This window comes from Psilocybe cubensis, chromosome 4, assembly GCF_017499595.1.
Source record: "Psilocybe cubensis strain MGC-MH-2018 chromosome 4, whole genome shotgun sequence".
Classification (NCBI taxonomy): Eukaryota; Fungi; Basidiomycota; class Agaricomycetes; order Agaricales; family Agrocybaceae; genus Psilocybe; species Psilocybe cubensis.
Genome location: NC_063002.1, coordinates 840,676 through 864,868, shown reverse-complemented (window position 1 = coordinate 864,868; position 24,193 = coordinate 840,676). Strand labels below are relative to the sequence as shown.

Below are 24,193 nucleotides of genomic sequence, written 5' to 3'. Positions count from 1 at the left end.
GCATCGATACGTTACCTGTACGCATACAAAACAGGACGACTCTGGAGTCACACTGGCACAAATTGTCCGGTAAAGTGGTTCTATTTCTTTCCGGTAGTATCCAATATTTTTCGAATAATGAATTTGTAACTAATGCAAGCGGATGAGGGTAAGTAATAAACAGCGAGGAGTCGGCGAGTAGGTTAACAAGGAGCAGTATAAGTTAACATACAGAGGTATTGCCGGGGTAACGTCAAAGGATAGCAGGGTGATAAGACGTAGGGAAATAATAGTAAGCGTGATTAGGATGAAAAGGTTGGCGAATGGTCTAGGCAGAACCGCTGTAGTACTGCCATGCGAAGTAGGCACCTAGCAGACCGAGAGGAACAAAGTACATGAGACTGTAAAGCAGGGAGGTGAGGAAATATCCACAGTATAGAAGATGAAGTACGAACTTTGATCCTTGCTCGACGGCAGTGGCCACTTTTGCGCCATGGGCTGAGGCAGCACCAGACTTCAACTAGAAAAAGGGGTAGGGATGGTTAGAAGGGGAAGGGACTGGGAAACGACGATGACTAACAGCTCCTTCTTCGAAGCTACCAACGAGCATTCCGGGGAGGAGGGCGCGCGCCTCGTCGGAGTGACCGACGTCCTCGAACGCCTCTGTCGCGTCCATACCTGTGTGGGGGTTAGACTGTGCCGGAAATTTGGGGTACCGAACGGTTGCCACGTACCACCCTCGGCAAGCAAAACCTCATCTCCTCCAGGGTGCTAGTTGAGTTTGACGATTCATTGTAGCCCTACAAAGCATTTACTTGCGATTTCTACATACCTCGTCCAAGAACTTTGTTACGTTGTAGACTTGAACGAAATACAGTCAGGATGTGAAAAAGAGACGACATGATTGGTTGACGCGCTACCTTTGCCGTGGATGAGGATGTACAGCTTGTCTCTGGACTTGTGGGCACGGAGCTCCTCAAGGGTAACGATCTTGTCGGCGGACATTGTGAAGTACGAGAGGGAAGGAGGAAGTCGAAGTTGGCTCGGAGGGACGAGTTGGTGGGACGGTCGAAAGTGGGACAATGCCCAGCCGCTACTTATTGCAAAAGTCAAGCAAAATTTCCCACGTACTTTACCTCTTCACTTGCCTATTTTCCGCGGCAGCCCGAGTAGCGAAATACGAGCCCCGAGTACCTTACAGCGTAATGCGGGTCCTTGAAACACGGAAGGTGCCTTGAGAGTCACCGTTTATCTCGACCATTCTGGGCGTGTCGTACTCTGAGGTTTTGACTACCAATTTTGTCTCTATTCATGCAGCTTCGGGTAGATTGCAGGCTAAATATGACCCCGAGTGGAGGAAATATTCGTCAGTTTCTTCAGAACAGACTACAAGTATATACACAGGTGTTCAAAATTAAAACCACTTCGTGGAGACCGCATAGGATCGTCTCGATTTCTAAGCGCGCCACGACAAAATTTTAGCAAGCACCAACCCCGGGAAATGGGAGTGGTCCGTTGCAAACGCGAAGCGCACTCAGTTGCGCAGGTGCAGACCTCAGTAAAGACAGTAAAATGGGTCAACTCATTGGCTATATCGAATCAAGGAAATGTCATTGGACGTGCAAATCATGTAAATCATACATCGGGTACTATACAGAAAAGAGAAAAAACATGTAACGAAAAAAGGGATATCGCTTCGGTTTAGTACTCGAATGGCCATATAACTCGAGCTACCAGGTAGCTGGACATTCAAGCGTGGACCAGAAGGGGCGTCGATCTTCCACACACAAGTTGAGGTAACGAAGGCACTGGAGCCGTGTTCCTAGGCATATGTATGTGGGATGAAGGAGAATGGACAAAGACATAAGAAAAATGATAGGATGTATTGCGAAAACAGGACCCCATCGACGGAGAGATGACAGTCGCTGCAAACGAGTACAAGGCAAAAATTTCCTTTTATTTGGATTGCATCCGAAAAATAACAAGCACAAACAAAGAAGCCATTGATTGCAGTGCCATCTGTCGGTGTCGACGTCTCCTGCTTACGACTTCCACCATCATTGTAGTCTGTACAGACCACCCGGCGCTTGCTGCCCTTTTCTTTTCGCCATCTCGCCATGGACCGCGACACGTCCGACATACTTGGCCAAAAAACCATGCCTAGGTCTAATGGAAGACCCGGAGCTGCATCTTCGTATTCTATGACGCAGGTGGTATTTGCGTCAATGTTTATTGTCGCCGTATTCGTGGTAGGAAGGCGTCTCTGGAGACGTGTTCTTATATGGCGGGAAAGGTCGCTTAGATTGTGAGCATACCATCTATGCTTCAAACCCACTTTGTCTCATTACTTACTTTTACGCGGTTCCTTTCAATTAGAGCGACGCGACGAAGACATGGTATCCCCGACAGTGATCATCGCCCCTTCAATGTGGCGTATAATGACGCTATGATAAAATCTCGCGAAGACGAGAACAGCAAAAAGACAAGACCGAGACCATCCTTTCGTCCCCAAGCGCCCATCCTTCTCCAGCCAGAGTCAGTACCGCAGGGACTGCGGAACCGTACAAGTAAGTTTCATCATTTTTGCATCATAATTTACCAACAGAGACGATTCTCAACAACTTTTCTTTCTTGTTCTTCTATTTGTATTTTAGGCACACCGCAAGTTGGCTCGCCTGCCGTGGTCACACCGATTCCTGGGAGATACAGTGCTGCTACATACGGTCCAAGTTCTTTTGGTCACACAAATCATGCTCAGGGTACTCATGCGTATGTGGCACCAGCACCAATCTTCTTATTTCTTTAATGCTTACATAATATCATTTCAGTGGAAACGTCGTTCAAGACAATGACGAGTCGAAGAACGGTCTCGTTCGCCGTGGTGGATATGTGAATGTAGATGAGTCAGACAACGAAGAGAGAAAGCGCGGCTTCGACGGGGACCACTTGGAAGAACATGAGACCAAAAAATTCAGGGTTGAAGGTGAAGAGATGGTGGACGGCGACGAGGACGCGGAGTTTGAAGACCTCGCTCCAAAACGTGGCTCAAAACGTGTTATGCACGACGAGGACATGGAATATAATAACAACGCTAAGAAATTCCGCGGGAAACGATCTCGGAAGATTTCGCTGGCCAAATCCGACATGGATGTCGATGAGGAAGATGATGACCAAGTGACAGAATTACCGTCTCCATCGACCCATCGTGGCAAGAAGCGCGACCGTACTGAGGCAGGCTCTACTTTTGGTGGCGATGACGACGACAGTGCCGAGGAGCCAGAGGATAGCGATGCTATTGTCCGAAGACGTAGGAAGAGACGCACTGTGTCGAAACGTAAATCTGAAGCCAGTCATCTGCGTGGCAAGAAGCGAGACAGGGTCACTGAAGACGATCTTAGTGAAGGTTTCAGTGAAGGCGATTCACTGGAAAAGTCAGCGCACAAGAAAGGCAAGCATTCATCGCACCGTCGTGACCGAGCTGCAGAGAGCGATATATCTATGGAGGATTCCTCGTTTTCAAGGAGTAAGATTAGGGAGATTGGCGATGAATGGGAAAGCAACGGTGTCAAATACAAAATCGGTCCAAACGGACAACGTCTTCGTCAGGCCCTCGTGAAGAAAGCGAGGCAGAAATTTGTCATGGTGCGTATTTCTAATGTTTAATTTAAACACGAGGCAATTGTTTAATGATTGATTATCCTTGCAGCCTAAAGACTCTTTACATCCAGACCGCGATGTTAATCTCCAAGTTTGCATTGAAACGTGGCTCACGGAAGAAGAATATCAAGAGGCCAAAGCTCAACATAACCTTGCATGGCAGGACGATCCTGAAACGAAAAATATCCACAAGTTGACTTTGGATATCTCGGTATGCTTTTAGCAGACGTATGCAACCAAGTCTTACTAATTTTCAAACAGTCAGACACTGCTTCTGTCCACAGGGAAGGTTCCCTTTCTGGAAAAAATCTGTTATGGTCCTCAACTTCTACTCCTACTGGTTCACCTGTCCCACAGACCCCTCCGCCCGAAATCCCAAGACCAAGGACTTCTCGTCTCTCAATGGGTCCTTCGTCTTTAGTCCTCAATCCCTTTAGCGAGTCGCAAATACCCGCCGCCAAACGAATTGCATCGAACGCCCGAGCTATTGGGTCACCAGCCGCTGTCGGGTCCTCTGGTTTGTCAGATAGCACTAATAGTAGCCCACGCAAAGTCCTTTCGAAATGGGAGAAGCAAGAGCTCGAGGCACGTGCTATGATGAAGATTCGTGAGGCTACTAGGAAGAAAGAGCAAGAAGAAGAGGCCAAACGGCAGGCTGCTGAACGGGCACGCACCGAACAACTCGCTAAAGAGCGCCAGGAGAAAGAACGTATTGAAAAGGAGAAGGCGGAGAAAGAGAAAGCGGAACAGGAGAGGAAGAAAAAAGAGGCCGCGTCTATGCCTCCCCCTCCAAATCCCACCACTGCAACACCTGCTCCAACATCTTCAGGCGCTGGACCGATTCCTACCCCTTCTGCAGGTGCCTCGTCCTTCTTCTCTGTTCCTAATTCTACCTCGACTTCCAATTCCACATCTTCCGGAACAGCTCCTGCTGCTTCTTTGTTTAGTATGCCTCCTGCTAAGGCTTCTGCGGCTTCCAGTAGCCAACCTTCTTCTACACCCTCTAATACTGGATTCAGCTTGGCGAACCCTTCGCAACCGTCGTCGGCATCTTCTGGCACTCCAGCTGCCAACTCTAGTCAGCCAGCTCCCCCTGCTGGTGGATTTTCTTTCGCAAATCCTAGTGCATCTAGTACTACCCCAGCTTCTTCTGTCCCTCCTTCCACAACCCCTTCTACGTTCAATTTCAGTGCGCCGAAGAAAGATGGAGAGACTGCAAACACTGCTACCAGTGGTGGGGGGCCATCGTTAATGTCGAGATTAGGACCTCAAGTTTCTGATGCACCGAAACCTTCGACTCAGCCTGCATCCAACATCTTTTCATTTGCCAAACCCACTACGTCTGGAACCACTACTAGTACTACCGCGTCAAACCCTTTCGGTCAGCCGGCTTCATCCAATCCCTTCGGACAGCCTGCTTCTTCAAATTCCTCGTCAACTCCTACAAATGGTGCAACCACTTCGACTGCGCCATCAAGTGGAGGCTCCGGGTTGAAGTTCAACTTTGCTGTGCCGAACAAGACAGCCACCACTGCTTCTGCTCCTTCAACAGGTGCTGTTAATGGCACAGGGTCTTCGTTGAGTGGTGCTTTGGGTTCAGACCCACAGAAGCCAGGCTCTGCTACAGGCAATACTTTTTCTGGGACTGCATCGGCACCTGCGCCTGCTTCAGGTGGCGCATCTCTCTTTAGCTTCAAGACTCCTACGACACCTGCTTCTGCAACGAACGCTGCGGAGGCTAGTACTACGCCTGCAACTAATCCTCCTGCTTCCACATCAACTGCGCCTACAGGTGGTTTGAAGTTCAACTTTGGAACATCTCCATTTGCAACACAGGGTTCAACTGCAAACAAGGATAAGGATAAGGAGCCTCCCAAGTCTGGATTTGGTGCGCCATCGACATTTGGAACTACTGCATCGAGTACTACGTCGCCATTTGGAAATACGTCCAATACTTCGTCGCCGTTTGGTGGTGGTAACACTTCGTCGGCTTTTGGAAGTAACACTAATGCTTCGTCAGCCTTCGGTGGTGCCAAACCGTCGCCTTTTGGCAATGCATCCGCCACCACTACGTCTGCATTTGGAAACATCCCCACCACCTCAGCGTTTGGGAACAAAGCAGGAACTGGGGCATCGCCGTTTGGCGCCACTGCTGCTCAGACTTCCAGCGTCTTTGGTGGGGGTGCATCCTCAGAGTCGACAACGAAGCCTGCTGATTCCTCGAGTACACCCAAATTTAATTTTGGTGGCGCATCTTCGACCGCACCCGCTTCGGACAGTACTGCGAGCAAGCCCACCTTCTCGTTTGGTTCAACTTCTCAGACCCCTGCTACACCTGCTAGTGGCGCTACATCAACGACACCTGCTTCAACACCTGCTAGTGGAGGTTTTTCATTTAACTTTGGTGGAAAGACGACTGCTCCAACGACGGCGACAACAACCCCATCGCAACCGCCCCCGTTGTTTGGAACAACGACCACACCCGGTCAATCCGCGTTTGGCAATTTGAGCAATACAACCGCCCCGTCCAATGTATTCGGTGGTGCAGCATTTGGGGCACCAGCTCAATCAAAATAGGTTGCCCGTCGTTGGATGTTCATGGTTATTAGTAGTCAAGGCATTCCGCCATCTTTTTTTCGAAATTATTCAATGCCAGATATGTATTATTTTTCACAATTTTTGTTTTTGTCGTCGCTCTTGTTGCCCCTGTTTCCCGCAATCGCATTTCTGAATTCCATCCCGCAATATTATCGACCACCATCTTTTATTTTACATGACATGCTAAGCTACCTCCTTCACAACTACATACCCTGTAATGGACTTGTATTAACTACAAGCTTTCTCTCTTAGAGTGAAATCTGGATTGAATTTGTATTGTGTTGTGCGACATTCTTGGCCGTCATGGTTCAAGTGCCAAAACGTTCACGTGTCATCATCTAAGCGAGATGTGGGGAGAGTTCACCGGGCCAGGTTTGCTGTTTAACACGTTCCTTGACTCTCCCCTTCCCTCCCTCGGACATTTCTGTACTGTCCGTTAGATGCTGTTCTGGCAGACAGCTTGACGCGTTCATTTCTGCAATTTATTTGATCCTGGAACTTCCTTGGAGATTGTGCTGGACGCGTTTATAATTGGTCCGGCCTCCACGACACCATTTAGGCCCACGTCTACCGAATTCAACCTCCCACCAGAAACTCCACTCAAAATATCCCTCTCACTGACAGAAAACCCAATTAACTTTACCTGTTTGACTTAATCTATTGTAACCACACAAGATGCTAGCTAACTCTGAAACACCTCGTCCACTTCCGCCAGCCAAAGCCAGAAGAGCGTCTGCATTGCTCAAGGCCTCCGCTACACCTCCGCCAGCGTACGGAACTCCTTTCTTGCTCAATGGCCATGAGAGGAAGAGAAGGGACATTTTAGGGTCACCTATGACGAGCACGTTTCAGCTGGTCGGGTGGGATGCGGACCCTGATGATCAGCAGTTGCCCTCACCCCCACCTGAAAGTGAGGACTGGATGAACGAGAAGTCGCGCGAGGAGCTTCAGGAGCTCTTGGTCAAAGCAGACGCAATTATCAAACAGAGGGAGAATGGTGCGTGATGCCGGAATTGTAATGATAATTTGATTTAGTGGGCCTGACTGCGTTTGTCAACCCATGTTGATATTTTCCGTTTGCAGAACTTGGGATTACCAGTGCTGTTTGTAAAGGTCTTTATCAGAGTAATGTGGAATTAAAGTCGAAGCATCAGGCTATGCTCGCTCGTATACCTGTTTCACCTACGCGGTCAAACTCATCACCTGAAAGTCTGTCCAAGATGACACTGTGCAATAGCAACACTAGCATGGTTTCGTCTACCTCGGAAGCAGCTCTCATCAAGTCGCCGAAACGATCTTTCTACAGGCACACGCGCCGAGTGTCTATTGCATCCGCTGACATATCTCTGCTAGAAGACCAAAACGCGAAATTGTTGGACAAACTTGAGAAGCTGGAAGCCGAATCTGTCTCTGCTGACCTGGCTGGACGACGGGAGTTGAAGAGGTTGGAGAAGGAGATTACGTTCCTCCGAGAAGCTCTGGAGAAAACCCAAGCAAAGAGCGAAGAGCTAGAGGAGAAGGTCCAAGGGGCAGTTGTGGGCGAAGCCTGGAGACGGAAAAAGGAGAGAGAGGCAAAGTTCAGGGCGATGCGGAACCTTGGGCGCGATGACTCCTTTGATGGCGAAGAGCCTATAAGAAATTTTGCTCCAGAGGGTTCCAGGCACGGTGGTCCGTCGGATGGCTTCTCATTCTTTCCAACTTCTTCCAGTCCTAATCCTAATCGACAACTGAAAGCTTCTTCTGGATCTGATGACAACTCGACTGCCATCCCACCTTCTCTCGCCCAACCGGAACACGCGTTAATTTCACAATTACTGATCAAGGTGCAGGAATTGGAGGAGACAAATGCACGGATTTTGCAGCAACAGTCAGATACCGCCGAACAGTTGTCGGCCGTTCAACGTGACACTGCGCATATTACAAAGGTCTACGAAACACTTGCAGATCCAAACTCCACAGAACTGGAGCTCGACCATGACATCGACGAGTGTCACGAACAGGAGGAATCGAATGCAGACGATGAGGAAGAGAAACCCTTGAAATTCTCAAGTCTGAGAAGAACCATAGAGAGCGAAGAATACTTGGAAGGGACTTGTATTGTCCGCCCTCAGTTAGGCGTGTCGACGGGCAAGAAACGAGCAAGCGTTATGGGTTTGTTCGACGAACCCGAAGTTCCTATATCTGAGGACTTTTCCCATGGAGATAGCTCTTCTTCGCTCCATAAGGATAATCCTATGCACAATCAAGACCAGTCATCAGCATCATGGATGGATGAGCAGGGTCATTCGACATTGCCGTCCATTACAACTGCATCAGCAGCAGCAGGACTTGCATCCCCTCTGGCACCTGGTGTACTTTCTCCTCTTCACTTCTTTTCACCCGCGGCGAATGCACCTCCTGAGTTGTCTCCGGTAAATTCGCGCCATACCCTACAGCACGAGCTGGACAAAGAACTCGGTAACACGGCCTGGGAGCTGCATGGTCCCCCCAATAACCACCTCCTCCATATGCGTACATTGAGCTTGTACGACTTGAGTCAGATATCTGCTCCACCCACTCCCTCTCCTCTTTCACGGACGTCAACACTTTCTCTCTCACACAAATTAGCGAATGACAACGCAAGTGGGTTAAGGCCTTTTTATGACGATAGTGGTCTTAGTATCAGGGATGGGACAACCCCACGAACACCACCTTTGCTAGCATCCGCGAACTCCTTGAGGCTGTCAGTGGAGCCTCCTACGCCGAATAGATTTGATTCTGTTGGTAACAATGCCAGTGTACGAGGAGTTTACTCGCTCAACGACACGCGGTCGCCGCGTATGCAAATGATGTCAGACACATTGCGTTCGCGTACTAACCGTTGGGTCGATCGGCGGTTTGTAATCCAACGCCAGTACGAAGACGACGCGAATGAAGGTGACATCGAAAATGAGGATGAGGAAGAGGATGATCAGAAGACTTTGTCTACGTCGAGGCCACCGTCTCCTTTGGATCTCACAATTGGGATCCCAAGCCGATTGTCGCATGCCGTAGACTCAATGATAGATGGGTTTAATTCTTTTTCCGTAACTTCAACTGGAAACAACGACACCGACGCCGACGATGATGATGTTGCCCCATTTACTGCCATCACTCCACTGCGTCGCCGTCGCCCTGGACATATTAGGGAGAGGTCCGTGCTCCTTCATGCAGGCACCTCACCGGAGAAGAAAGAGGAAGAAAAGCGCAACTCGGGCATCTTACTCCAGGTCTGGCTATGGTTGCAATTTGCTATCGTAGTTTTTGTGTTCTTGTACGCAATGGCCAGGAGAGGACCTGCGAAGGTCCTGACGGATGACCACAAGCGGGCAGTAGCACGTAGACGTTAGTGCTGGTTGTGGGATGCCGGATCCTCATTGTTGTACTTCATGTTTGTTTCTGCTATGTATCTATGCCAGTATCTGTTTTCTAGGAGTCGTTCATTTAGCAGACTAAGGAGGGAACAAGTTTGATACCTATTCACACTCGTTTTTGTTGCGATTGCTTCTTTTCTTATTCCCTAATTATAATGGCGGTATGTATAGTAGATGTATTCAATAATTTAGTTTAGTTTTTCGATCATCAAGTTCGCATATGGGGATTGGATTCCCATAAGTTTACAGCAATTCTGGAGCACGCAGTGAAAAGGTATACATTCACTAAAATAACAAAACATTGAAATAAACATATTGTCATGGTTTACACCTTTATCCAAACTCGATAACTTGATAGACAACGAGAAAACATTCCTGCATAAAGAAAAACTAAAAGAAAAGAAACCCGCGACATTCGTTAGATCCACAATGGCATGGATCAGCACCCTCTTCTAATGTCGACGATTGTCCTGGGTTATAGTCGAAGGTGAGTTCCTTTCTTATGGGTATATTCTGATTGGCGACAAAAGCGATATATGGAAGTCCAATCTGAAACGACATGCTATCAGTGTATTCCGGGAAATGCAAAAGCGGCGAAAAACACAAACACCAGGAGGAGTATCATGCACGACGAGGTATATTTGTAGGTTGGGGGAGCAAGAATGGCTATAGACAGGTGATCTACGATGAAAATAATATCCTGGAGTCCATTGCTAAATAATACATACTTGATGAAGCGGGTCCAGTTTCCTGTTGGAATTAAGCGAGATTAACAATAACATTTTGCATTATGAGAAAAATGCGTACCGTGCAATCTAGAGTCTACTGAATACAGTCCAAGAGTTGATGGATTTTCTTCCTCCTCATTTGCTAGCTCATCGCCGTCGAGATCAAAACGGTATTTGGCTAAGGGTCCGGGCAAGGCATTAGCTGCTTCTCGCGTTCTAAAAAATAAAGATCCGTCAGGTCCATGTAACACATATGAAAGATTTGGTTAAATTTACATGACAAGTCTACAAGATTAGGCAACATTAGAACATATCTGTGATTAAAAGAGGAGGAAGTGTTACCCAGTATAAATTCCCAAAACCTGTCCTTTTTTGATCGCCTCGGTAGATCTGACACCCCATCCGCGCGTCGGAGTCTTGAATATTTCAATAGGATGCTTGCGGGGAATTTGAGATACACGATTTGGGCACTGGCCAGGGCTTTTTGCACATTTGCAAAGCTGGACACAAGATGTTTAATAATGTCGATGTATGGCTATAATATATCCTACCTTATTGCACTCTATTACCTCGATACCTTTGTTGATATTGAAAGCGAAAAGGCCCTACCGCACGATTGTCAGCTTCAGGAGATAATGAAAATTAACTTGACATACATATTTATCATAGGCAAAAAATGGTACATTTTTCTCATCCAACATAAAAGAGGGGTGCTGACAATCGCAGTATATTGCTTTGGTGCATTTCTTACATGAACATCGAAGAAGAAATTCATCCGACGGTTTTTCAATCCCGGGAGCACTTGAAAAGCACAGTTCAACAAGAAAGTCAATGTATTCAGGCAAAAAACATACAATTCGTACGATTTTTCAATATAACGGAAGTGGGGGTCTACACTTGGAATCGGCTCATCATCGATATCGTTAACAAAATAGATAGGCGCAGCGCCCATCCTTTGTGCTTCAATGTTCCATGCTTTCTCTAATTCAAGACGCCTGCAGAGTTACACATTCAGAATTCAAGACCGCTGAGATAAGATATTGCCTACCGATGGAGTGAATCATCCATGCTGCTTGAAGATGCAGCAGAGTTCTTTTTATGTGGAGCAACTTTTGGTGGTATAAAGGGGGATATTTCTCGGATGTCTGCATCCTCTACTTCTGATCCGGACATAATGAGGTGCCTTGAGCGCTTCCGGCCTCTGTTCGATGACGAAAAAAGGAGTTGGGAGCTCTCCGAATCAGAATGTTGGGGAGATGACTGTTTTGACCGCTTGTAAGCCGTTGGTTCACCGGATGAAGAGGAAAATGTTGACGACGGTTGGTGATTGTCTAGAGGTAACGATTCACGAGAGGAAGGACATTCAGGACTAGAAAAATGGCAAATAACCGCTTTTTCTTTTCCTTTCAAACTGGGGATTGACTTTGAAGGTAGTGGAGGTGATAGTGGAGAGGCGCTACTCAGAATGGTCATTGATGATGATGGCTTTGAGGATGCGTATGAGTGAGATATCGAAGGAACGGATGGATGGCGGGATTTAGCGAATGATTCGGCGTGTCCAGGGAGTAGAGTAGCAGATGATTTGGAGGATAGCCTGGAGGAACTTCGTGAGACCTTAGACGATCCTGCTATAGAATTTTCAGTCTGCTATCGCGTGCCAGCTCGTTGGTTCATTCTCAACGATAAAGAAATGAAAACAAACCTTGGCTCCTTTCTACTGTTGCTGACCCTTGTGCAGCAATTCGATCCAAAGCTTCATGCTTGGCCATGAGCTTTTCCATTTGTTCGAATAAGTTGGGCTCCTTTTGTTTCGAGTATTTTTTCATCTTCTCATTGTAGGCGTCATTTCGCAGATGTGTTTCAGTGTTGTGTATGTCGGTAGTTGTTATAACTTTCATCGACAGCGACTTACTAGCCATCTCGTGTCGTGCCTTCTGACGAGCTTGCTTCCACTGGACATCAGAAATTGTTTCTGCCGTTTCCCATGTCGTATTTGAGCCGTCTTTGCGATACCAATCCTCCCATTCAACCTTGAAGCAGAAGAGAATTAGTGGCTACTCGACAAGAAACAGCTCGATTTCGCACCTCATAACTAATTTTTGATAGTAGATCTGAAGGTTAGTAATGTCAACCCAGCTCGATGCGAACTTCGTACTCACACAACTTGTCCGTTGTGGTCAACCTCTTCGCCGATGATTTGAAATTTCCATTCGCCATCATCAAATATCTCCTGTGGTGGATCGGACATTCTCCATCTTTCCTTTCCGTCTTCGGTCACTGGAGATGGGGAACGCGAGAACAAAGAACCGCCCGAGTCCGAGTTATCATCTTCGTCGCGAGTTTTCTTGTTGGATATTTCTGTGATTTCGTCTTGCATGGCCCTGTGAAAGATTGCTGAGAAGGGATATGTTTTACTTTACATTAAGATTAAAAGTTACATTACAGGTGTTCCGGAGAGATTCAGATGTGTATCGACTCCATATAGTCGAAGAACGGGCACTAGGTTATAGTTGAGAAATAATTGGAAATAGTTACTGGTTCCTTGAGTATCTGTGTGATGTCGCCTGTTCGCGCGATTAAAACACCCATTCTACGCATCATGTGACCCCATGTGGTCGGGGAAATAGATTTTGGTTTTTTAACAATGAGCACAAGCAGGCACAAGCCCATCGTTGTCGAATATCCTCAATGAGCTCTCCCTCATCATCTTCCAAAAGTAGCAGTCCTGCTCCAGAAATCAAGGAGAAAAAGAGGAAACGGAAAGAGACTGTCCCCGCCGAGGATATCCCTGCTTCCAAAGTCCAGAAAACGAAACGCAAAAGAAAGGCCATTGCCCCAGTCGAAGACAAAATAGTGGAAGAAAACGACAGCGCACCCTCCTCAGAAGTGAAGAAAATCGCACACAACAAAAACAGCGCGCCATCAGACGACGAAGAAGATAGTTCTCAAGGTCTAGGCGGTCCGGACTCAGAGAAAAATGCAGTCAAGTCAGACGCTGAAGATATTCAGGATTCAGAAGAACCTGTACTCTCTCATGCAGAACGCAGAAGAAAAAAGAAGGAGGAAAAACTTGCCGCGAAATTGGCAGAGGAAGGGAAGGCGTTGAAGAAACGCAAACTTAAGGATGGTAGTGCCAAAGTGGTCGATAACTCTGCTCCTACGAAACGGCAAAATTCTGTTTGGGTTGGTAATCTATCGTTCAAAACTACCCAGGAGAACCTTAGGGCATTTTTTGATGGAGTTGGGGAGATAACTCGAATTAATATGCCCACAAAGGCTGTCGCAAACGGTCCTGGACAGAAACCTGAAAACCGCGGGTGGGTTATTTCAGTCGATCATTGAATTTTTGTATCTGACTTCTATTCTACAGATTTGCCTATGTAGACTTTGCAACACCTGATGCAAAGATTACCGCTATTGCCCTCTCAGAAAACCCTCTCCTTGGTCGGAAACTTCTGATCAAAGATGGTCTGTCCATGATATGGCGTATCAGACCTTGTTGTAACTAATTGTTGTATACAGGAGATGACTTTAAAGGTCGACCAGCCGCCATAGGGGCAGAGAACGTCATTTCAGACCCTGTAGTCGCACACAAAACACACTCCAAAACTGCGCAAAAGATTCTTAGAGCACAAAAGCAGCCCCCCGCCCCTACTTTGTTCCTTGGAAACTTGGGGTTCGATACCACCGAAGATTCCATTCGTGAACTCTTTGAAGCGCACCGGCCAGGTCATAAAAAGGCATCTAAAGATACCCCCGATGCAAAAGGAGAGGATAAAAAACCTAAGGATGCGTGGATACGCAAAGTAAGGATGGGCACTTTCGAAGACTCTGGCGCTTGTAAAGGGTAAGGATATATTGCTCATGCCATCTACGAGTGATCGAATTTTGCTGTAGCTTTGCGTTTGTCGATTTCATGACTGTTGACGACGCTACCTCAGCGCTCATCAACCCAAAAAATCACCACTTGAATGGAAGAAATTTAAAGGTCGAATATGCAGGTGCAGATGCTGTTCGTCGAGGCGCCCCCAAAAATAAACAGGTGGATAACGCTCTCAGCCCAGGCAAACGCTCGTCTCGAAAAGAACGGCCCCAGCGGGATGCTGACGATTCAGCTGAACCCGCATCCGACTGGAATGGTGCTCCCAAGTCTTCTACAACAGAAAATGCACAAACAGATTCTACTCCAAAACAACAATGGGTTAGCCATAAAGAAAAACTGGCAGGTTCTGAAGGGGTCAGGCACAAAGGACCCAAATCCCGTCCTAAACCGGGAGCGGCACTGGCGCTTGCAAAACGTGAATCTGCAGCTATCGTTCCCAACCAAGGTCAAAAAATCACGTTCTAATATATCTGGCTACTTTCTGGTCGTATGTTCTGGCGTTGATGCTATCCAGCGTCATCACTATGCAATAGGTTACTTTGCCCTCGTACGTATGGCCGATCCTTCGCGAATCTATTGGATTTCGTTCAAGTCTAGGTGTAACATGCATACTAACGTAGAGGCTTTATCATTCAGAATATTAATTAGCCTGATGGCAATACCACGCAAGTTGCATGATGGGTAACGTGTCCCCCAAGCTTGGAAGCTCCAAGGCATATGATATGGAGTCAGGAGAGTATGACAACCAAAATTATCTTCCAACACCCCCTTACAATCTTGAAATATACCACCAAAGGATTTTTGAGGTATAGAATTCCAACGGTCTTGGGTAATAATGAAGAAGTGAAGCAACAATTAGAAGCCAATCTAACTGTTCCGACGTCTCCTGATTAGTGTAACAATATAGTCGTATAATTGAAGTTCATTCCAATAAGTGATGGTCTCATGTGGTTTGTAGATCTTATTCTCCCAAACCAACGGGCACTGAGAATCTGGGATTTATGGTTGTATATGGTCATATAAACGTTGTGAACAAGAAAAAAAGAGTGGCAATGTTCACCGAAGTACTACTTGAGTACTACCAGAGCAAAAGTTGCCAGGTTGCGTTAGGCACGTGTGCCATTCCACAACATCCAACTTTGTCTCGATCATGTTACTTTCGCCCGCACCGCTGCGACCACTGTTACGAATCCCGTCTCTGCGCCGCACCTTATTCAGTCTCCCTTCCTTTCCTTTCGGTGGTCTAGAGTCTAAACCGCAGAATTACAATGAACAGAAAATATTCCCGTATGTGTTTTGTATATCTTTCTTGGAATATGCGAAACGACTAAAACTGTCAACGTCTCCGGTTGTGAAGATACAATGCGAAGGAGCTATACGCTGTCGTAGCTGACGTAGCATCATATCCACAATTCATACCCTTCTGCGTGAGCTCACGCATTGATCGGTCGGCACTCGAGCGGGCAATGAAAGGAAGGACGGTCGTTGACGCGGAACTTGCTGTTGGATTTTTGAATTTTAAGGAGAGCTATGTCAGCGAAGTTACATGCGTTCCTTTTGAGTCGGTGCAGGTATGCGAATATATTTTATGTTGCTGCTGTCAAATATTGCAGACGACGATACACAATTCGTAGGCTCGCGCATCTTCGTCAACGCCGCTGTTCAAATCGCTTTTGACAACCTGGCGGTTCCAAAACCCAACTTCCAAGCTCTGCAGCGTATCTCAGTCAAGTTCAGCGTCTGCGGAAAGCACCAGTATAGAGAGAGATAACTCTTCAAGCCCAACCCTCGTCACTTTCGACCTGACCTACGAATTTGCAAATCCTCTCCATGCTGGTGTATCCGCGACATTTTTTGGACAAGTGTCGAAGATGATGATCCAGGCTTTTGAGGACCGTTGTGTGGAAGTCTACGGACGAAGAAATTCGAGTTAGCACCAGATTGCTTGCGTATTGACCCTATCTAGCATACGCACCAACTGGAATTCATCTATTTCACATTATCTGCAATCCATTCAAATTTTTATCTTATTTTGGTGTGGCTACTTTTTCAAAGCGTCAGCAAAAATGATTCAAATGCTGGAGGTTCGAACGGTTGTTGAAGGCCATTGTAAAGGACATGCTCAGCAGTGATTTTCAGCGAGGTTTCTGGCCCAAAAGTACTCTTCTTTCAAAGAACTGCCGAGGTGAACTACTTTTACCAACTGGCGGGAGATGGTATATGCTTGTTGGTATCCCGAGGCTGCCGCCCAGAATGCGCCATACCTGCTGCAGGCCGGAAGCGGACATGTTGCGTTTTGAAAGCTTAGTCTGCGAGATTATTACTGCTTCACCAAACAGGATGCCTTCGGTCTGGTGGCTTAGAAAATCGGTAAATTGTAACACGAAACGCCGTCAAGTATTCGATGATTATGGTTTTCGCAATTGTTCAGCCGTTTAGGAGTATGAAGGCCTGATGGAGGTATACAGAAGGTATTTTCGCTGGGAAGGAGCGAATACTTTGTCCCTGGATCAAGCATTTAGACAAGGGAAAATATTTGACCACATCAATTCCTCAATCCCTCTGGCCGACATGAAGTGATACCCACCTAAGCATTGCGAGATACAACACAAAATGGTATGTGTTCAAGTTGCAACCTAGGAACGAAATACAAAGAAGACAGGCACAGTCTGTTATGGATGTGGGTATAATTTCATTGCTATAATATCAATAGTGCAATCATAGCATAGCTGGGTTGATTGTCAGCGTCCCCTGGTCATCACTATATGACAGCCGGGCGTTATATTTCTTCTCAATCATGATTTTTACTTGTTTGAGTAAATCAGTTGCTAGCTTCACATCTTCAGAATTACTCATTGCCACCATCTCAAGGTAATCTTTCGCAAGGCTCAAGTCGCCGTTTGGGAGGTGCATTTCGTATTCGGCAACCTCTATGCAAGATCTCGAAAAATCTTGAATCCGGCGCACTATACGAGGACACGAAGACTTGAGTTTAACAGGAAAAGGGCTGCTGATATCACTTACAATTGGCTTGACAGACTTCAACTACACGGCGGTGATAAGCCACTGCTACAGAGTGTTCTTCCAGAGCACGATATATTTTTGCCAGTTTGAGGTTAATCGTTATTTCTTGAGGGTCAGCAGGTATCAAGGCGTGCTTATAACAATCCGCTGCTTCTTGAAGTCTGTACATTTGTGAGATTTCTATGATTTTATTTTGATTGAACCCGTACGAACCTTCCTATTTCCTCATAACACATTCCTTGCGCCTGCCATAACCGCACATCGTAGGGACTATTATAGAGCATTTAGTTGAAATTTCTGTAATAGATATAAAAGCTGACCGCAAAGCTGTCGCCCGTTTATAATAATGAATGGAATAAAGTTGTAAGTCGAGAAGTTCGTATGCTTGTCCAAGGCCGTACCAAGCTCGGTAATCCTTTCGATTGACATCTGCAAGAGGCTTCATTTGATGCGACAGAAAAGTAGTCGAAAAAACGATCTTACCTATAGCGCGACGATAGGCTTCAATAGCAGCATGAGATTTCTTCAGTTCAACATACTCATGGCCCATCAAGGTCCAGGCGGAAAGGTAAGTGCGATCGAGCTGCGTAGCTCTCTTGAAGTACTTGATAGCCTTTTCACGCTCGCCACGTAACGAGTAATGGTTTCCTGAGGTTACATTATATTTTCCAAACTAAACTTCATCCAATATATTGTGAACGCACCGATCAAACAACAAACTTCTGGTCGGTCTTTATCTAAGGCCAAAAAATCGTGTGCCAGCTTTGAAAGCTTTAGAATATCTCCTGTCACATACAGCATATTTGAGTATATGTCGATGTTGTCAATGCGGTGGGGGTCGATCGCAAGTATATGTTCGAACTGGGCAATAGATTGAGCAAAATCTAGCAAAATAATGGATTAATAGTAGACCCACTAAACACGTCGATTACTAACTCACCGTGCATATGATAGAGTACACATGCTCGCAATCCCATTACCCAGACACTATTTGGAAAGAAGTCCAAGGATAATAATCGTTCACAAAGCTGCAATTCATTATCGGCAGGACTATGAAGCTCATTCAATACTTTGATTTGGAACATTTGAACAAGAGGGTGATCGGGCGGCAATGGGATTAAAGGTAACAGAGAAGATAGCTGTGAAAGTGGTTGACATTACCGAGCAGGATTCATTGAGGCTTTAATTGTAAATACCTCTTGACTGTCCCCGACACAAGTGCCTAGTAATGTCCATGTTGACCAATTCCATTTACATCCTGCGATGGAGAGCAAGGCACTTTCTATAGCTTCCTCTCGCCTAGACAAGCGAGATAGAAACAATGCTTTCCTAAATGTGATCACCCTTAGCGCAATGAAAGTTTCGAAAACAGATGTGCGCACAGAAAGAGAAGCCATGGGTCATTAGAATCTTTAACAAGGTCGTAGAGCTCTCCCAAGTACAAATTTATGGGTGTAGGAGGTTGCTTCCGATCACCTGCGTAGCTTTTATTAATTTAATGCAAAATGGTACATAAAAATAAGCGTACTGTCCAACTTGTGCCAGTCCCCCAATGCACTTTTCTCTGTCGCCTTGATAAAGTTGAGTTTGAGAATAAAACTTGAAAAATATAGATCAACAGATTTACAATAAACCGAGAATATAACTTCAGAAAATTTGCTTTAGAACTTTTGCAATCGTTTAAATGATGAGTAACGCGTTGGAATTGTCGGCCCTCGAAGCATGACCGCGCGGCAACAAGACAGTCCTCTTCTTGTCTCTCAAACTCAAGTTCAACGGAGTCAACATCGTCCTACACAAAATAAGTATATACATGAGATTCAAAAAGCGGAGTGCATTCAGAAGAGAGGCATTACAAGGGAAGTCTGAGTGAGCGGTTGAGTCGGTACAAGTGATTGAGTTTGCAGCGATATCTGGGGTGATTGAGACCTTGCTGGAGTGGACATTGAAGGAATGATAGCAGCGGGTATAATTTTTTCCTTCCTCTTTTCTGGCGTAGTGGAAAGCAAGAGGTCAGATAGCCTAGCATTGTAGGATTGAGGGTTGCAGCGAGTGTTCGATCTCAGCATTCAGCGGCGAACGCACCACTTAGAAGCGACTATTAGACCCCTTTCCAGACATTGTTTGGCTGTGTTACGAATATCTGATATATCCTGTGCGTCGAGGGCTTTGAAAGACGACATGTTGTGAGGATTCAGGAATGAAAGCGCAGGTGCCACTAATAGCGCGAGCCTTGGGAAGCTTAGTTTGGTAATGAGTCGCGGCAATCAAATGAATAGCTGAGCGCGGCAAACCGCGGCGAACGCGCCTCAGCTTATTTGATCTCAGTGACTCTTTACTTCAACGGGATTACTGTAAACCCCAGATCTATCGACGCACTACATGTGCATGCCTCCTTGTCATCGGGGCTTCAAAGACGATTCAAAAATACGATTGTGCATCGTTCAAATACAAATGCGCATTTCTCCCCTAGTTTTCTGGCGGCCTTCAGGAGGCACCAACGTTCAACCTTGCAAGTTGTATCCCAATTCAATCGCAGCGTTTCTTCCAAATTATTTAGCGCCAACGACTCCAATAATAAAGACGGAGATTTCAGAGGATCCAACCATGTTTTTCGCAATTCACCAGCTGGCATTTGGCCATTCTTAAAACCCTGTTCACTTCAAAACATCTAGGACGAAGGCTTGCAACACCTACAATGCTGATAAACATCATAACTGTTCTATCCCACACAAACCTGACGACTTCACTTGTAGATGGGCGCTTCATTAAGGTTCTGTGACTCATGCGCAGGAGAACCTCTTGCCAATGAGGCATCTTCCGCTGTTCCGTGTCAAAGATAAGCATGCCTACAACCGCTTTCTTCTAACCGTGTGGACGCATCCGTATTGGGTGACTAGGAGGTGGACGCGCGTTGTTTTTATTGTCCATGCCCTGCATATCCTTTGTTCCCATTTGACTTCTGAACTTATATCATGGACAGTTCCTCATTCCTCGTTACACAAGGTGTCTTTAGTGCGCACCACCCAAATATCGTTGTTCAACATTGTCACGAAGGCGACATCTCCGGGTATTTTGACCTTTTTGTGGGCTCCATTGATGAAAGCGTCATCGGCCTTGCTGCTATATACGGGTCCAAAGGTCGAATGACGATGTTGGCAGTCTCTTCCCGCAGTCGAACTCTTGTGGTGACTCTTAGTTTTCAAAGCCGGAGAAGAGTCAGTGCGAAGAAGAAGAAATTAAAAACGAAAACTGTCGATAAATTGCACTCTTTGCTATGCGACCCGGATGTATTGAAGGTCACATTTTACATGGACAAATTGTCGGCAGCACTATTCCATGACCATGGGATGCGTATTACTCAGGGGAAAGACCTTCTCTCATTGTCTACCAACAACAATCGCACTTCTATCGCTGCTTTAATAACAGTCATAGGTGGCGATAAAATGGTATTCAAGGAAGCCTTAACCGATTTATTTTTCAATGATAAACCACACAAGGAAGCGGTTAAGGCATTGGCCCTCCAAGCTTGGGTTGCCTATTCGGCCTCGGTTCTCCCAAGCATATATCCAAGGCTGAATGGATTATCTTCCATCAATACTTCGTTTATGCCTGAAAAGGTGCTACTTGAATAATGTATCAACCCATTCATCGAGCTGACTGTAGCCTTCTCAAATGTGTACAGACCCTTGCCATTGTCTCAAAAACTATCCGCGATATGGACAGGCTTGTGGCACTCAAACCTTCTCGAAAAAAGCATGACGTTATAAGCAAACCTGAGAAGCAATCATTGATTATTTCACAGAGGTACAAGACAAAAATTAGCCGCCTATCAGGGACTCAGGTTGGTATCCCGTTTCATGTAATTATTTATCATGGATTAATGTCGCGCCTTTTTCAACTGCAGCGTCTACGAATTACATTTCAACGCAATGGAAAGACAGAATCCATTCAAGTAACAAAGGGTGTGAAGGTTGATGGGCGTCAAACGACAATTGAGGTGGGCAGCAAACCAATGGTCTTTAATACTATAAAGTCTGTGGAAACAGTCGGAAGAGAGGACCCCACCCCGGCTGAAATTCAGAGAACCGAGTTTATGCTTTCGGTACTACAAAATCCCGTTATATTGTCTCAAAATCCGTTCATTGGCGCAATATGGGGTCTTCCTAAAACATCCTGGAAGAAAAACTCTGCAACCCTAGTAACCCCTGGCATATATTTTCCGTCGAAAAGACAGTTGAACGAATCACAATCTGTGGCAGTTAATTTTATACTCTCCAGCAAGACTTCCGACCGTGTTATCCTGATTCATGGGCCTCCCGGCACAGGAAAAACTACTGTTATTGCTGCGGCTGTCACTAGTGCTATGGCTTCTTTTGACACCACACGTACGATATGGCTTGTTGCACAATCTAATGTTGCCGTCAAGAATATCGCGGAAAAGTTGGCCAACGTCGATTTTTGGGATTTCAAGATCATTGTATCCAAAGACTTTCGCTTCGATTGGTACGTTTTAATTTTCTCTGGCGCTCTCAATCTTTTTATTCATCCAGAATTTTCAGGCATGAACATTTATACGTAAAAATTGAAGAAAACTTGATTGAAACTAGCATGTTGATTGACGACGTCCTTGCGACATCGCGACAATTGCTCGGTTCTCGGGTAATCTTATGCACCCTCGGAATGCTTTCCAACCCTAAACTGTCTAATGTTACTTCCTTGGTTCCACCACAGACAGTAATCTTTGACGAGGCCAGCCAAATTGAAATAGGAGATTATATGTCTCTTCTCCACCGTTTTAAGTCCAGTTTGCAAAAACTCGTCTTCATTGGCGATGATAAACAACGTGAATACCTTTCCTTTCCTGTTGTGCCAATCGAGCCCTAATATTCCAATATAGTGGCGCCTTATGGTACGAGTGACATACCGGAATTGCAAAGTATCTTCGAGAAACTCCACCTTCGAAAGGCTGCTGTCTTCCTTGATACCCAATGTAAGCCATTCTACGGTTCCCGAATAATGTCGACTTAGTGGAACTTGTTTTGGTCCTGAAAACTTATCATAGATCGGATGCCTGTACCCATTGGCACATTCATTTCAAAGCACGTATACTCGGGCAAATTAAAAAGCGAGCACGCTATTCTCAAATCATCTTGCTGCCGCTTTATCGATGTTCACAATGGCGTGGAACAATCCAAGGGGCACAGCTGGACGGTAAACCCGTATTTTTATTACTAAAGATATCTGAAATATATAAACATGAAACAGAATGAACAAGAAGTCAAAGTGGTGGTCAAAATCGCACGGCAGCTCATTGCCCAGGGAAAATCTTTTCGCATCATCACTCCTTACGATGCCCAACGGTCGCTGTTGGAGAGCAGTCTCAAGAACGCCGAACTCACATGGGAAGACAAATGCTTCAACATCGATTCTTTCCAAGGTCCTTTTCTACATCCCAGATTCGAGGCGAATGGCTGACTTATTCTGTCAAATGATTAGGCAACGAGGATGACTATATTGTAGTGACTTTGGTCCGCACAGCTAAACTTGGTTTTCTTATTGACATGAGACGCGTCAACGTGATGCTGACACGGTGCAAGGTGGGTATGATCATATGTACGAACCGTGCGTTTATGGAAAACGCTGCTGCCGAGACACTAGTAGGGAAACTTCAGAAAACTATAAGTGGATCAATATGGATAGACGGGCACGATGTTCTTCATAAAAACATCAAGACCTTCGTTTGAGACTGTATATTATAGCAAGTAGCAAGATCTAGAGAAGACCTTATCATTGTAATCTAACTGGATATTTGTTATTTATGAATCCAGAACACTTTCTTCTAGAATCTCCTGGCCCAGGATAATAGCGTCTACCCATGATTGTCCTCGTATTTCCATGACGTTGGAAGAGCGAATTGTCACTGGGATACTTTGAAGACGCCTTTTGAACTTCTCAAATTGGCCGACTGTGAAAGGGCAGTTGACCTCGTCGGTAGTCACCCCTTTCAAAGAATCTGGGTAATCATCTAACCAGTCTCCTTCCCGAACCCCTCCACCGTAAAGCTCCACCGGGTCCTGAACAGATTCAAATAGGTGTGGTTCACCTGGGTTTCCTCCATGTTGAAGGATACTCATGTAGCGTCGACTAATTGGACTTTGGCTTCCATCGCCCGGGATAGATAGTTTGCGATGGTTCCACGCGCTGGTCCAAAGCGTAATTTGCTGATTTATGGTATCCAGAAAGAGGTAACGAAGAAGCCAGATATGGCCCGGGATTTCAGGATCAGGTCCCCAGTTGCATTCGAGGTCGTCAAAAAATTCTTTCCATTTCCTTCCCAGCTGTGTGGTGAAATTCGCCCATAGGCGGCCGATGCGGTTTTGAATGTTGTGGTTTGCGCTGCAAAAATGAATCATCATTAACCAGATAAATAAATGTTTAAAAACAAAAAGAAAAACCTAGTCCAGATTCTCAGAATTACAACTCCCTCTTAATCGACGCGGAAGCCCATGGACTCTATTATCTCTCCAAAGAATCCGAGGACAACTTCCGGGTAATTATTCGCGTGTGCTCTGACACCAGGAATAAAGCGCGTGTGTTCGTCTATAAACCCATGCACGGATATTCCCCAGCGAATCAATCGTGCATAAGAACTATTGAATTCGGGATGAGTAGATATCATTATGTATACCCATCTTTATGGCTGCCATGATGGACAAGAGCATTATAACACTGGTCGTCGTACAGGGGTGGTCGGGGTGGATGAGTCCCTGAACTGGGAGGTGAAACAAAGAAGTTGTTTGCAGGCAGAGACGGGTTCATTTTTTGCCTGAGCAGAATACGACGACCATCTTTATAACGCGTTTTTCATCAAGGTGCTTCTCGATTCAAACATCACAACTAGAGCTTCCAAATGCACAATCAAGTCGCCA

At 45.9% G+C, this 24,193-nt stretch overlaps 9 protein-coding genes across 9 annotated transcripts; 5 read left to right on the top strand and 4 right to left on the bottom strand.

Annotated features, from left to right (window-relative positions):
- Nucleotides 1-307: 307 nt before the first annotated feature.
- JR316_0004387 (Cytochrome b5) lies at nt 308-984 on the bottom strand (the record flags this gene model as incomplete). Its single annotated transcript, XM_047890153.1, has 6 exons — nt 308-380; nt 435-499; nt 560-657; nt 714-750; nt 812-840; nt 900-984. 6 exons carry the CDS (start codon nt 982-984, stop codon nt 308-310), a joined length of 387 nt encoding a protein of 128 aa, XP_047749914.1.
- Nucleotides 985-2,425: 1,441 nt separating this feature from the next.
- Nucleotides 2,426-6,213, top strand: JR316_0004386 (uncharacterized protein; the record flags this gene model as incomplete). Its single annotated transcript, XM_047890152.1, has 5 exons — nt 2,426-2,546; nt 2,634-2,748; nt 2,808-3,621; nt 3,686-3,847; nt 3,898-6,213. The coding sequence occupies 5 exons, from the start codon at nt 2,426-2,428 to the stop codon at nt 6,211-6,213; spliced, it is 3,528 nt and encodes a 1,175-aa protein (XP_047749913.1).
- Nucleotides 6,214-6,909: 696 nt separating this feature from the next.
- On the top strand, nt 6,910-9,602 carry JR316_0004385 (uncharacterized protein; the record flags this gene model as incomplete). Its single annotated transcript, XM_047890151.1, has 2 exons — nt 6,910-7,231; nt 7,318-9,602. 2 exons carry the CDS (start codon nt 6,910-6,912, stop codon nt 9,600-9,602), a joined length of 2,607 nt encoding a protein of 868 aa, XP_047749912.1.
- Nucleotides 9,603-10,016: 414 nt separating this feature from the next.
- On the bottom strand, nt 10,017-12,731 carry JR316_0004384 (Histone-lysine N-methyltransferase, H3 lysine-9 specific; the record flags this gene model as incomplete). The annotated part of the gene is made up of 12 exons (XM_047890150.1): nt 10,017-10,175; nt 10,235-10,292; nt 10,355-10,376; nt 10,434-10,570; nt 10,631-10,639; nt 10,697-10,854; nt 10,906-10,959; nt 11,011-11,155; nt 11,209-11,349; nt 11,403-11,982; nt 12,057-12,384; nt 12,516-12,731. The coding sequence occupies 12 exons, from the start codon at nt 12,729-12,731 to the stop codon at nt 10,017-10,019; spliced, it is 2,007 nt and encodes a 668-aa protein (XP_047749911.1).
- Nucleotides 12,732-13,042: 311 nt separating this feature from the next.
- Nucleotides 13,043-14,702, top strand: JR316_0004383 (Nucleolar protein 13; the record flags this gene model as incomplete). Its single annotated transcript, XM_047890149.1, has 4 exons — nt 13,043-13,671; nt 13,725-13,822; nt 13,877-14,201; nt 14,252-14,702. The coding sequence occupies 4 exons, from the start codon at nt 13,043-13,045 to the stop codon at nt 14,700-14,702; spliced, it is 1,503 nt and encodes a 500-aa protein (XP_047749910.1).
- Nucleotides 14,703-15,387: 685 nt separating this feature from the next.
- JR316_0004382 (Coenzyme Q-binding protein COQ10-like protein, mitochondrial) lies at nt 15,388-16,171 on the top strand (the record flags this gene model as incomplete). The annotated part of the gene is made up of 3 exons (XM_047890148.1): nt 15,388-15,524; nt 15,595-15,808; nt 15,872-16,171. The coding sequence occupies 3 exons, from the start codon at nt 15,388-15,390 to the stop codon at nt 16,169-16,171; spliced, it is 651 nt and encodes a 216-aa protein (XP_047749909.1).
- Nucleotides 16,172-16,955: 784 nt separating this feature from the next.
- JR316_0004381 (Anaphase-promoting complex subunit 8) lies at nt 16,956-19,444 on the bottom strand (the record flags this gene model as incomplete). The annotated part of the gene is made up of 13 exons (XM_047890147.1): nt 16,956-17,203; nt 17,262-17,422; nt 17,475-17,531; nt 17,582-17,690; nt 17,745-17,909; nt 17,966-18,145; nt 18,202-18,400; nt 18,458-18,590; nt 18,644-18,737; nt 18,790-18,832; nt 18,889-19,053; nt 19,118-19,283; nt 19,347-19,444. 13 exons carry the CDS (start codon nt 19,442-19,444, stop codon nt 16,956-16,958), a joined length of 1,818 nt encoding a protein of 605 aa, XP_047749908.1.
- A 792-nt stretch (nt 19,445-20,236) lies between these two features.
- On the top strand, nt 20,237-23,008 carry JR316_0004380 (ATP-dependent helicase upf1; the record flags this gene model as incomplete). Its single annotated transcript, XM_047890146.1, has 8 exons — nt 20,237-20,881; nt 20,947-21,105; nt 21,169-21,767; nt 21,824-22,107; nt 22,162-22,254; nt 22,327-22,475; nt 22,530-22,701; nt 22,761-23,008. 8 exons carry the CDS (start codon nt 20,237-20,239, stop codon nt 23,006-23,008), a joined length of 2,349 nt encoding a protein of 782 aa, XP_047749907.1.
- Nucleotides 23,009-23,080: 72 nt separating this feature from the next.
- On the bottom strand, nt 23,081-23,382 carry JR316_0004379 (uncharacterized protein; the record flags this gene model as incomplete). Its single annotated transcript, XM_047890145.1, has 2 exons — nt 23,081-23,338; nt 23,368-23,382. The coding sequence occupies 2 exons, from the start codon at nt 23,380-23,382 to the stop codon at nt 23,081-23,083; spliced, it is 273 nt and encodes a 90-aa protein (XP_047749906.1).
- Between the last annotated feature and the right edge of the window lie 811 nt (nt 23,383-24,193).